Source organism: Rhagoletis pomonella, unplaced genomic scaffold (genome assembly GCF_013731165.1).
Source record: "Rhagoletis pomonella isolate Grant_MI unplaced genomic scaffold, Rhpom_1.0 Rhpom_scaffold_00010, whole genome shotgun sequence".
NCBI lineage: Eukaryota > Metazoa > Arthropoda > Insecta > Diptera > Tephritidae > Rhagoletis > Rhagoletis pomonella.
In genome coordinates, this window is record NW_023458564.1 from 24038571 (window position 1) to 24052965 (window position 14395).

The 14395-nt window shown below is 38.3% G+C and overlaps 2 protein-coding genes across 2 annotated transcripts in view; both read right to left on the minus strand.

Annotated features, from left to right (window-relative positions):
• Positions 1–14395, minus strand: part of LOC118746170 — a gene marked incomplete in the record, with an annotated part of 421140 nt that overhangs the window by 371072 nt on the left and 35673 nt on the right.
• Positions 5361–6072, minus strand: LOC118746172 (probable insulin-like peptide 3). The gene is made up of 2 exons (XM_036479975.1): positions 5821–6072; positions 5361–5727 (listed from the first exon to the last, which is right to left on the minus strand). Exons 1-2 carry the CDS (start codon positions 5978–5980, stop codon positions 5498–5500), a joined length of 390 nt encoding a protein of 129 aa, XP_036335868.1. The 5' UTR covers positions 5981–6072; the 3' UTR covers positions 5361–5497.

Here is a 14395-nt window from a genome sequence, read left to right on the forward strand (position 1 = left end):
GGAAGATCGAAATTTCATATTATCATTTTGAAGTTATTTCTGACGGAGTTCGAATATGCGACCACCTACAGCAGGTTATGTAAACAAATATATAATGTAATAAAATAAATAAAGTAAATAAAAATAAAAGAATATAAAAAAAATATAAAATCATTTTGTTTTTCCTATTGATATTTTATGTCCAAAAGAAGTTAGTTTCAAGTTAGTTACATCAAATGCAGAGGTAACCACCCTTGACTGTTTCACGGTCATCGCCATAGAAATATAGTTAGCTTTCGTCAAAGAAAATATACAGATAATAAGTGACTTTTAGCTCCTTCCTAATCAACTTAAAGTTAGCTTATAGTTGGATACATTTCCTAGAGGGTAGATAAGTGCATCAAAAATGAACACTAAATAAACGGAGGGTTCAGGAAATATTCGGGACCTACTTTCATGTTGTACTCGATCATATCTACAACCTACACTAGGTTTTGTACCAGTGTATTTCATGACTTTTTTGTAGCACCGTTTATTATTGAGTTTTGTTTTACCGCTTACATATAATGATTATTTATTAAACTCAGACACCACCAAATGAAATTTTTACCTAGTATTTTCATACTTATTCCTTTTATTAGTGGATCTCGTCTCTATCTCTGAAAATTATACGTCGGAAATAACGCTAGTATTGATTTTGAGTATTTTAATAATAGTTACACTGTGTACCTAATTTCAAAAAGTTGGGGGTGATGGCAAGCGAACGAACGGCATTTGATTAGGCTGACCAAATACTGAAAAAGTACCAAAGGAGTTGAAAAAGTTGACTACCATTTCTTTTTGATCTCAATTTGAAGTTGCCGAGATAAGCTCCCAATAAGAGCGTAGAATTTAAAACACATTTTCCAAAGTTAACGGAGCGGGAAGGGAGGGGATTGGAGGAGTTTTTGGCACTGGTCAATGTTCAACGAAAAAATTTGTATTATATATATCGCACGTTTAATAATATAAAGATGTAACTCAATATTTACGTTTTTCGAGATTTCATTATGCAGTTAATAATACAATATGTTCAGTCTAACAGATGACCAAACTTCCCAAACATGGCGAAGATATGAGTATCTGTATCTGTATTTTTGTATACCAAATGTATGAATTGATAAAACTGTGATTGCGTTTTCCCATAAATTGAAATTTTGAAATACTTATTAAACGTGCGATATGTGTAAATGTATACATACATATATGTATGTAGGTATGAAATTTGTCAGCGAAACCAAAAGAAAAACATTGTACTTGTTTATTTTTGAACCTTAAATTCAAAACTTCAAATCGATATAAAATGGAAATGGGTACCAACTTTTACAAATGCTTTGGTATTTATTCATATTTTGACCTCTTTTAATGAATGCAATTGGTTTGATTCCCATCACTTTTTGAGTGTTGCACTGTGTTATTCTTAAGTGAAAAAATTAGGGCTAATTCCCTGCAGGAAATGTACCTAACTATAAGCTAACTTTAAGTTGATTAGGAAGGAGCTAAAAGTCATTATTATCTGCATATTTTCTTTGACGAAAGCTAACTATATTTCTATGGCGATGGCCGCGAAATAGTCAAGGGTGGTTACCTCTGGTGGTTGATGTAACTAACTTGTAATTAACTACTATTGGACATAAAATATCAATAGGAAAAACAAAATGTCTTTTTATTTGTTTTTTATTTACGTTATTTATTTTATTACATTTCATATTTGTTTACATATTCTGCTGTGGTGGTCCCATATTCGAACTCCGTCAGACACAACTTCAAAATTATAATATTAAATTTCGATCTTCTATTTATTTGTCCTCAATTCGAAAAAGCGTTTGCACAGTGCAGGATATTTAAATAGAAACGCGTTTAAGGAAAACAATCGCTGCATTACTTGTCAACTAGTTTCATGTTAGGTTTTTGTAGCTAACTACAAGTTATATATTTTAAAGATATCCCGCAAAAAAGCTAGCTACAAGTGGGTTATTTTTTTATCAATTGATAATTTTATTCTGCAGAGTAGTTTCGTAAGTATTTAAATTTTTTCGTGTGTTTAGATTTTTTTTGTTTTTGTCGCACGGTGTTATCTTTGATAGAAAAACTAAAAATCATAAAATAATCTTTATTTTGATCGAAAAAAAATCACTTTTTATTATGTAATTTCATTTAAGCGATAAAGTAAAACTCAAAAATAAATTACGTGACGTGCCTGGCGGAGGCTCCTCCTGAAGCAACAGTCTGTTAGGGTGTTCACTTCTGTGACACCCCACCAGAAATTGCTTACAGAGCATTTTGTTGTGTTCCCTGACGGGGACCACTTGGGCCTCGCTGTGCAGGTGGTGCTCAGGCGTCATCGGAAGGCACCCAGTCGCTGTCCGGAGTGCGACGTTCTGACAAGTCTGTAGCTTCGTCCACTGCGTCCAACTAGTCCCCGGCGTCCAAACTGGCGCAGCATAGTTTAGAACCCGCCGGCCAATTGCCTTGTATGTTGCCAGCAACGTTTCTTTGTCTTTGCCCCAAGTGCTGCCGGCGAGCCGCAACAAGGTCCGGCTCTGTACTTTGTTGACAATTGCGGTTGTGTGCGTGGAGAAGGAAAGCAGGCTATCGAAGGTGACTCCTAAGATTTTTGGGTTGTTTACAGTCGGTATTTGTGTGCCGTCGACGTGTATACCCAACTCTAGCCTGACCTGAAGAGGGTCGCCGTTGATTTCGTTGGGGAGAGTGTTAGGCTCCTTGCAGTGAAGAAGCGAGAAAGGCTGGAGAGATAGTCGTTCACTTTTGAGCAGAGGTCATAAATTCCATTCCCGGACGCCAAAATCAAGCAATCGTCAGCGTATGAGATCAGGGAAACTCCCTCAGGTGGTTGAGGAAGTTTCGAGATGTAGAAGTTAAATAGTAAGGGGAAGAGAACACCACCTTGTGGAACCCCTTGTTTAATCCTTCTTGGTTTCGAGGTTTGATCTCGGAAGATTACTGACGACTGTCGACCACTCATATAATTCGCCGACCATCGCTTCAGTCCCTGTGGGAGTGAGGAGGCCTCGATGTCTTCTAGTAGCGTGGAATGACAGACGGTGTCAAACGCCTTTGACAAGTCCAGCGCTACTAGGACCGTTCTCTCACAGGGGCGGTTTCGATTTAGGCCACGAGTTATTTGTGTGTTTATGGCGTTAAGTGCTGTTGTTGTGCTGTGCACTTTACGGAATCCATGCTGGTGCTTAGCTGGGGTCAGGTGGCAAGTGAAGTATGGGAGTAGTAGGGCCTCAAGCATCTTCGCGACCGGGGAAAGGAGCGTTATCGGGCGATAAGGGTCTCCTTTGTTGGCGGGCTTCCCCGGTTTCAGCAGTGGGACCACTCTCCCTGATTTCCACACATCAGGAATGATGAGAGTGGCCATGGACAGGTTGAGGACCTCCGTAAGGTAAGCTACTCCCTTAGGCTCTAAATGTTTTAGCATCAGCATGCAGATTCCGTCGGGTCCAATGGCTTGGGAGGCTTTCGCCTTCCCGATGGCCCCCTTCACTTCACAGCTGGTGAAAACAAGTGGTGCACTGTTTTTTGGCAGCTTGTGCAGCCTCCTGGTCACTCGACGTTTGGCCTTGTCTACCGAAGGGTGCAGTGTAAATTGCCTACTAAAGTAGGCTGCGCATTTCTTCGGGTCCGACGAAGCGCGACCTTCGAAAGAGATTTCTACTCTGTCATCACGCTTCGTTGGGTTGGACAGGGACCTCACGGTTGACCAGAGCTTACTCACACCAGATGTGAAGTTACAGGCCTTCAAGTGCTCCTCCCACTTTTTCCGCTTATGCTGATTTACCAGTTGCCGAATCTCCAAATTAAGGTCCCTCAGACGGGGGTCCCCGGGGTCGACCTGGCGTAGGTGGTCACGCTCGTTTGCTAGTACAGCTGCTTCGGCCGTGAAATTTGGGCGGACTTCCGCGATGCGTCCGGACGGGATGAAGCGAGCCGCTGCGGCAGTGACTACCCTGCGGAACTGGCGTTCTGCTCTCGGTGACTTCCGCGAAGCCGTCCCAATCAGCTTTGTTAAAGTTGGTATAGGTTCGGTGGTCCGCGGGAGCAAAGTCGGTGGGCTTATTGATCGAGATGACTATGGGTAGATGGTCTGATGCTAGTGTTAGCATCGGTCGCCATGAGATGCTATTGATCAAACCAGCAATTATTAGGTCTGGCGAGCTGCTGCAGCTACCCATAATCCTGGTGGGGGCGTCGTCGTTCATGGTGCAGAATGTCGAATCGTCTATCTGCTCAGCCAAAAGGTTTCCCCTACGATCATTGGCCAGGCTTGAGTACCATAGATCGTGGTGCGCGTTTAAGTCACCTAATACCATTCGGTTTTCACCTCTGAGTAGCGCACCTATGTCAGGGTGATATCCTGCCGGGCAGCAGGTGACAGGGGGTATATAAACGTTGAATATTTCGAGCTCGACATCGCCTGACCGGACAGATATGCCCTGACATTCTAGGGTGGTGTCCCTCGGGTCGATGTCTTCTTCGATAAGCCGATACTGCACTGTGTGGTGTAAGATGAACGCTTGTCCGCCACCATTATCTCGCTCGCGATCTTTACGGAGCACATTGTAGACGGCGCAACCCAATAGAGTTGAGTAGCTGTGCAACTTCGTTTCTTGGACCGGAGCATAGGCGGAAGTGACACCAGCCTAGGCATGAGTTGCATTTGACCGATTGGGGTTGGGAGGTTTGCTGCTGCCCAGAGGAGCTTCTCGGAGCCGTGCAGGCTCTTCGGGTGTTGGGTGCGTTGCGCGAGCGGGTAGCCGTGGAGGCTGACTGTGCCGTTATGCTTGAGCAGCAGGGAGCCACATAGCTTGTGGTCCACTCCCGGTGAGACCTAAGACCAGAGCAGGTACTTAGGTGACTCCATCCGTTGCATGAGTTGCACCTAACCGAAGTGGAGTTCTGATGGAGTCGATTCTGGCGAACACAGCAGAAATACGTTTCTGGTCCGGGGTTGGGCTCTACGCCCGCCCGGAGAAGAAGGATGCGGAGCAATCCGGCTGCAAGGAGTTGCTCCATGGACGAACAATGATTGAGGGGTATCGCCGATCTAAGCGGGGTTAGGTCGCCGAAACAACAGCCCTTGGTCGGGTAAAACCCGAGTCATTCCGGTACGTAGAACCGGCTGTCTTGGGAATCGCTCCTGTAAGCAGCGGGACGTTGACAGTAAAACTAAAACCAAAGTTGTACTTTCTTAATCTGTAAGTAATATTCTTTAATTTTTTTAACCCCATTTTCGAGTTCATCATTGGTTGCGTGTTGGTCTACAGTAAAAAATTGTTCAATTCAAATGACATTGTTTTTCAATTAATATACATATGTATTTTAGTTTTCTCAGTTTTACAATTTTATTATAAAGGAAAAATTATAAGTATAACATTAGAATTTTTCAATGTTATACATATGTGTAAAAATGCGTAGCTATATTCCTGCAAACTATATATTTTGCATTACATTACAAGCTACGGTTTCTTATTAAATCTTCATATCTATTGCAATAGGATAAAATCTCGTTGTATGTGCATCCCTTGTTGCAACATTCGTCGTATACGCCCTGACGACGACGACGAGTTTTAGCCAATGTATCAACTTGGCCGCCATGAATCTTGGCTAAAAAAGGTGAGTTTGCATAGGGGAAAGGCAGCTCCTCGACCAGGTCATTGGTGCCATGGTCACTCCATTCCACTAGAATTCAACACAATGTAGTTGTATTAATTGCAAACTTAGGCATCGTAAACTATTGCGAATTTTACCTAATGCGAATTTGTTTTTACTCACATGATTTCTTAAATTTCGTATTGAAGCCGTGAACGCAAAGTGTACTGAGCACTGCATCCAGCGCAGGACCACAAACAGTTCGTTGAGTAGTACTTTTGTGCAAACTTGCTAATAAAACAAACAATAAAGCGCAAATTTTAAGCAAATCGAAAGCTATCATAATTTTATAATACTTGGATTTATTTATAAAAAATATATATTTATACTATATTTAATTGACACAACTTATGTATCTTTGAAGCTGTGCCGAGCAATTGATGTAAATGCAATTTCTGCTTATGCTTTTATACCTAAAATAGTTCAGGTGTTTACAGTTATTTGAGTAGGTGACAACGAAAGGCGATAAAACAACGGAGCTAGCACGCACTTCTGTACATCTGCATGTGTGATTTATTGCATATTTATAAGCACACGAGTGGGTGTTTTAATGAGAATTTCTCATGCAGAATTACTCCCACGTGGAGACTTCTTGCTTGGCAATAAAAAGTTATTGGTTACAAAACCATTTGATTGAAAATTTTGATACATATTTTTCATTGCAAAATTTTTGCGGAAAACTTAGAAACATTTGCGTTTTAAACCATTTATGAGGAAGACTAAATGCATTAAATACCATAATGGGTTGAGTACTTTCAGCATGTAATATGTACCTACCAGCTGAGCTATTCAAGTATGGCGGCGAGGAGCTGATGAGGTGCATGCATCAACTCTTGGTCATAATATGGTAAAATGAACGCATGCCCAACGACTGGAACTAAAGTGGGCTCTGCCCAATCTACAAGGAAGGGAACCCTGCCATAGGCGCCAACTACCGCGGGATCCCCCTAATAAGGTCTTGTTGAGCATATTGTATGAAAGACTGAAGCACACCATCAACGAATTGATTGAGTCTTATCAGAGTGTGGCTTCCGACCTGGTAAATACACAATAGGGGTATTCTCGAAATCTTGCAAAACCGTTGCACGTAGCACGGATTGCATAACTTGCAAACACAAAACTACAAAATACATGGGAAACAACATTTCCCATCGCTAAAAAATTAGCAACGTCGAAACCCATACATACATTTTGCAAAAAAGCATAGCAAAATAAATGCGACCCTGTGCTTGTTGATTTGTCGGAATTGCTACATATTTCTCTCGTTCCCCTCATTTCGCTCACTGCATTTTTTTATTGTCTCTTGTTATTGTATTCGATGCAGAATGTCGCTGCTTGCTACCTATGCATGCAACCACTTTGCAATGGGGTGCTCTCGTACTCTTACAGATTTGATGTTGTCACACAAACGAGGGGACTTACAGTTTTACGCCGACTCCGAACGGCGATTGTATTTTTATGAGAAGCTGTTTTTCATGGCAGAAATACACTCGGAGGTTTGACATTGCCTATCGAGGAGCGGTTCGTGATGCTGGTAACAGAAGAAAAGGAAGGCTGCCTATGCGTTGAAAAGACCTGGCCGAGAAGGACTTGGCTTTACTTGGTATTTCCAATTGGTGCCAGTTGGCACAGAAGAGACACGACTGGCGTGCTTTGTTGAACTCGTCCAAATCGCTTAGGCGGTTACAGAGCCAAATAAGAAGAAGAACGAATTCAATTGCAATCATTTAATTTCACTTAAAAATACTTTAAACAATAAATTTCTTAACATTTGTTAACACCGAAGCAATTTTTCTTTTTATAAGCAAATAAACAACAATATTCGGCTTTCTCCCTTTACTGCCAACATTCGTATTTTCAAAATTGTAACAATTTATTTGCAATATGAATAGAGCTCGTTGTAGGTACAAGGCTTGCGGCAACATTCGTCGAATACACCCTCACGGCGCCGTCGAGTCTTAGCCAATGTGTCAACTTGGCCGCCATGAATCCCAGCTAGAAGAGGGAAGGATGCATAACGGGTAGGCGGATAATTGTTGTCAAGGTCTTTCCATTCCACTAAAATGACACAAATTTACTTGGGAAATTTTTTAATAGTAAAATTAAATTTAATCATAAACATCGGAAAGACTGTAGTAAAAAAGCCGAAGCGACGCAGACTTTTTGCATCTCTTCATAATATATACCTATTGTTATTGCTTGTTTTCAAAAAAAGTAAGCTTCTTAGTTAGTGAAACCAATAACTAAGTGCATACCAGAGCTTTTTAAAGAGTTTCATAGATTGGCAGATCTACTAAAATATTACTCTGATTTTATGAGCAAATGTATGTACATATATGGATTTAGAGTAATTGGGATTAGTTATTATTGAAATATCGCAGTATATTCGATATCCAAACTTTCAAAAATACTGTTAGGTAAGCGGTTTGGTCCATTTTCAACACAAACCTACCTCATGGGTAATCTTAGTACATACGTACATATGTATGTACATGTACACCAAATTTCGTTTGAAGGTCCACACTGTTACTTTCGTATCATGAACAGACGAGGCGGGCGAATGAATTACGGACAGACCGATACAGCTTAATTGCTTTCTCTCTTCATTGTGAATATGTTGGTATATAAAGCAGATAATTTTTGTGAACTAAGGATATGAGTTTGAGCTCAATCCTAAACACACGTTTTAGTAATAAGAGCCATTATATGATTATTGCTAAATTTTATACATACTTAATATATATATGTATATATTGTGTATTTATACTCACTAGACTTTTTGAATTTTGTGTTAAAGCCATTTTCACAAATAGTATCCAGTACAGCATCTATGGCCGGACCACATACCCTGCTCTGTGCGATAATTTGTTGCAAACCGGCACATAAAACAAGCAGGGAAATGCAAATTTTAAACAAATTCGGCGACATCATAGCGGTGGAGTATACAATTTAATATACTTAATTTAAAAATATTTATTAGAATGTTTAATGAACTGCTTTTTCGAGCTATAGCTTTTTCTTGAAGCTATGCAAAACGACTGATGGAATTTGCAGTTTCCTAGTGAGCTTTTATACTACCAAAATGGCAAAATAATTTGTAATGTTTGTTGCGTTTGTACACAAATACAGATTATTTCGATTATGCCTAAAGAGGAAAAGGTACATATTTATTTTTGCTACACCTGAATTCAAGGACGCAATGCATTCGAGTATTAATTGGTGGGTGTTTAACACATTTTGTGTATGAGGAAAGGTCTAGCGTGTGAGTTATTATGGAAACTTACTTAATTTTACCCCAGAACTTCCAAATTTCAATTAGAACAATTTTTTCGAAGAATTATAAATTCAAATTATTAAGTATACATATTAAATAAATAAAAATTATTTTTTTTATTATTTAAATGAAATTTGGGGCACAGATGGTCTCTTATCTTAATTTAGTTAGTTAGTAAGTTATTTCCTAGATGTAACAAATGGCCAATATACCTTCGGCTTCCCTAATGAATTCTGAAAGGGCCTTTGTTGTGTACAACAAAGAGTTAAAGCCTTGAAATAGATCAATCTTTGTCTGGAAAAAGCCGGACAGTGACAGAGAATATGCTCTGAAGTTTCATCATCTTCAAGGCAGAGCCAGAATTCCGACTCTGTAATCACACCTATTCGTGCAAGTGCAATCGCTATTGGTTGTGACCAGTCAGGTACCCAGAGTAGCCCGATGTCATTTCTGTTTTCTAAAGTAATGTTATTTTTCTTAAAAGGGTAGCCGAAGAGCCTGGCTTCTCGCCCCTCCCCAGTACTGAGTGTACCCAGTCAGTAATTATGGCTCTCGAAGAAGACCAACTGAGACCACAGAATGGTTCAGATCCCGATCACAGGGTTACCGTGTTTTTGCCTGTCAAACTGTACAGCGTGTCGAAGATTTCTCTAACCAGCTTGGATTTCATAGTCCCATTTGAAAGTGCCCGGATGGCTAGAAAAGCGCAATTCAAACCCTTTTCAAGGTTTAATTTTACGCAGTTGAAATTTCAACTTCGCTTGAAACACCGTGTCCATTTGCCAATGGAATTTGCAAGTTTGGTGCTAGGTCCAAAAATACCTGCAGCTGCTCTGTCCTCAACCGTCTGTGTACCACTGTACATATCTGGGATCAAGTGCAGGGAGCCCATGTGCTCAATCTTCGCGATAGGGGAGTATAACCTTGAAATTTCCGACAAGGAAGATCTATTAAGTCATGAAATCAGAGATTATACATACTTCCAACCCCGGTAGCTTCCCAAGAATATCTGTATGAAGATTCGTTGTGAGTAAACCGTCGCTAGATAGTCGAAGTTGCAGATCCTTCGTGGCTGCTGTTTCATAGATAAAAATATGGAGAGGAGTCCATCTCAGAAGCGACTCTAGAGCCGCAGTTGAGCTACTTATTGATCCAATAACGGATGGACATGCCAATCTTTGCAGATTGTTAAGGTGAAGTATGGCAGTTTTTTGCAGTGTTTTCTGCCACCATACTATGGATGCTTAAGACACAATAGGATGGACGATGATATGGTATTCCCACGCTATTAGCCTTGATTTACATATAGGATATTTTCCCAAAGATTTGCTTCAAAAATAAAGTCAGTTAATAATTAATTTCAATAAATTATTACCACGTTGTGGGCGTCAATAGAAAGGGGGCAAAAACGATCCATTTCCAAAATATTTTTAAAGAAGGTTGCCACCTGTTTAGAAATTCAACATCAATAAGTGTATTGCCACCTGCTCAAAAAGTTAAAATTAATTTGACTAATAAGGTAAATGAAATGTTTGAATATTCATATGCACATACATATATACAAGTCTAAGAATGCTTTATTTCTTTACTTACGTTTTTAAATTAAATAGTTATACCATAAAAAAGCCCACCGTGGGCTCATGCCAGTTCTTATAAAAGTCAAGTTAACGATGTAAAACTACGGGAGTAATAGCATTTTTTTCGAAAAGCTAACACACACGTTCGAAATAAAATTTTAAATGTTTTTTTTTTCATCTATAATAAAACCCATGATACAAAATAGAGGTAGTTCTATTATCACTTTTTCGTCGCCATATTAACAACCTGACAATTAAGCAGAGTGTGACATTTCATGCTACCATACCAAAGCATATCCCACAAGGTAGAAGTGACAATTCAGTCGAGCTCTCTTATAACTGACTGTAATGTCAAAAAATTTTAACAAATAAATTAACCCTTTGTAATGCATTTACCATATTTGGTAAAACTCAATATCTTTGAAATTAAAGCTTTTGTAAATATGAAAATATTTAAAATCTCATTAGAATCAATAAATTTTTGTTATTGCATTTTCACAAAATTACACACTAAATGAAACACACTTATTTATAAAACCGTTTTGACAATTTTTTTATTCAAATACTTAAATCTAAAGTATATTAGACATTAAAAAAACTTTGATTCTTCTAAATTTATATCAGAACTTAACTTCAATAATTTAGCAATTAAATTTTTGCAATTCGAAATTAGGTCAGTCCATGTATATGAGTGAGAGATTTTCTTTTCATATTCGGTATGATAAATCCTGCACCTGGGAACAAACGCGTCCGGTTAGAAATACTCGGCTGCGATGGGCAATAACTAAAGTCACGCGCACACGTGAAGAGTCTCCTAATGAAACATCGCAGTAATTTTCCCACCGTTGATGCTTCAATTGACAATCCGGAGGTTTAAAATAACGTTTCTTGTCCTGGCTCTTGGCAAACACAACGCACCGCCCGAATTTCTTTTCATTTTATTATGTACTAGCCGACCTCGTATGAATGTATTGATATTAAATAAGGTGTGATTGACAACTAAACAGGTTGCAACCCTACTAATAAAAAATAATAATATATAATTGCGGATCTGGAGGCCAAGCCCTTTCATTTGACACCTCATTTCTTGTAATCTAACGAACAGCCCACAATTTTTTAATTCTTCGCACAGGTTGCAACCCCCTTCGAAAAATAAAACCTTACTGCAAATCTGAAGGCCAAGCCTTTTCATTTGATATCTAATTTTTTTTAACTAAATGAACTGTGCAAATCTAAAGTCATTAACAAAAATCGCCCTCGCGTATTATACATACATACATAACTTTTAAATAGGTGACAACCCCACTTAAATAAAAAATAAAAACTTATTTCACATGCAGAGAAGTGCCAACCCTACTCAAAAAGTAATACATTATTGAACATCTAAACGCCGAGCCCTTTTATTTGACATCTCATTTCTTGTAATCCAACGAACAGTGTGGATATTATAATATTTTAGAAAGGTGGGGACCCTATGGAATATAAAGTACTAAAGATAATGTTCCTATCGATATAGATTATACTTAAGAAATCTCATCTAAATCCGTTCAGTAGTTTTTAAGATTAGCGTGTTCAAAGAATCTCGACGTACTTTTAGACCATGTATAGAAGATAGTAATTTTTAAATAGGTGGCAACCCTACTCAAAAAAATTCAAGTTTTTGTACAAGCAAAGGTCATGCCCTTTCATTTGATATCCCATTTTGTAATCCAACGAACGGTGAAAATATTTTTACTTTTTTTAGGTGACTATATTCAGAAAAATAGTCCATTATTGCTTATGGTTCATTCCACGGTGACGGGTGTGACATTTAGACGCACATTTTTGGGCTTAATTCTTAAACTGTAATATAAAATTCTTTAAAACGAGTATTTTCTAATAGGTTTCCGAAATATACACAAGCCCTAAAAAAAATTCAAAAACAATTTAATCCGAACGAGTTATCTGAATTTTAGTCACGGTGACGGGTGTAACAAGTACGCAAACCAAATTAGCTACTCCTCACTTGCATCAGAGTTTTTCTGCTAATTATGCCTTCTGATTATGTTTTTAAATAGTTCGTTGTATAGTTAAATAAACATTGTCACCATTTACCCCAAAGTTGCTTACCGCTATTGCAAATTATAGATTACTAGCAATTACCCGGCGTGCTTCGCTGCGCCTTAAATGTATTTTTGTGTTGTAACTCTCCTCTAAGCTCTTATGGCCTCATTTACAAAATATTTTTAAAGAACTTTATGAAGTTAGATTTAAAAAAAATCGATCTATGAAGCATTGTTTATTTTTTTTTGAGTTAATATATTTTCGAAGGTAATTAGAAAATATGTAAAGAACCGACTTTCTCTTGGAAATTTAATTTATAATCTAATAACTGGAGTCTACTATCGCACCCTTTCCTCAAACGTGTATTGATTCAATATTCAAATAACGTATATTTATATAATTTGAAAAAATCTCCCTACTATACAAATATGTACAGCAATATTAACTAATATTTTCAAATGTTGTGAGAGGGAGTAACAAAACAAAATTACTTTTAAGGCGCAGCGAAGCACGCCGGGTATTCGCTAGTTAGTTAATATTGCTGTACATATTTGTATAGTAGGGAGATTTTTTCAAATTATATAAATATACGTTATTTGAATATTGAATTAATACACGTTTGAGGAAAGGGTGCGATAGTAGACTCCAGTTATAAGATTATAAATTAAATTGTTGTCAATGTTTTTTAATAATTGTAAACATTCGCCAGCTGTTTCTGTTTATTTATTAGTAAAAGGCAGGACTGCCAATCTTGCGGCAAAACAAGAATAAAAATCCAAAAAAACACGTAAAGCCAAACAGAATTAATTGCAAAACGTGCAATGATACACACATTAAATTTCTTATGTGCACCCTCCACACAGACCCCAATCACTTTTGAAAATTTCCTTTTATGTGCACCCTCCACACAGATCCCAATCACCCCTGAAAATTTCATTGAAATCGGGCAAGCCGTCTAGGAATGATAGAAATCCGAAAAAAACACGTAAAGCCAAACAGAATTAATTTTTTGTTTTTTTTTGTTTTTGCAAAACGTGCCAAGATACACACATTAAATTTCTTATGTGCACCCTCCACACAGACCCCAATCACCCCTGAAAATTTCATTGAAATCGGGCAAGCCGTCTAGGAATGATAGAAATCCGAAAAAAAACACGTAAAGCCAAACAGAATTAATTTTTTTTTTTGTTTTTGCAAAACGTGCAAAGATACACACATGAAATTTCTTATGTGCACCCTCCACACAGACCCCAATCACCCCTGAAAATTTCTTTGATATCGGGCAAGCCGTCTAGGAGGAGTATGCGAACAGGAAGTTTTGCCACTTAATTTTATATATAGATTTGTTCCAAATTCAACTGTGACGGGTGCGACTTGACTTTGTGACGGGTGTGACAAGTTGAGCATGAATACATAGATACACATTATTAGACAACTAAACTATCTTTACTTATAAAAAAAAAACGGATTTTATGAACACATACAAGATTTTGCCACCTAAAGACGGGGTAATCTTTGATCGGGCTCTTCATCTCCATTGTATGCCCTAGTAATTGTAAAGTACCTTATTTTAAAATAGTATGAGGCTATTACCTGTCAAACCGAGGCCGTTACCTGTAAAACCGTTTTAGATACTGTTTTTGCCCTGACAAGCGAAGTAATGGTTTCTTTTTATCTGTGACAGCATAGCTTAAATTTTCCCATCGCTCGAGCAACATATCTTTATGATTAGCTTTATCATCGCGGATCACAAACAGATATATGACACATTTCAGATTAGCAGATAGGTAGCGGTAGCAGTCCC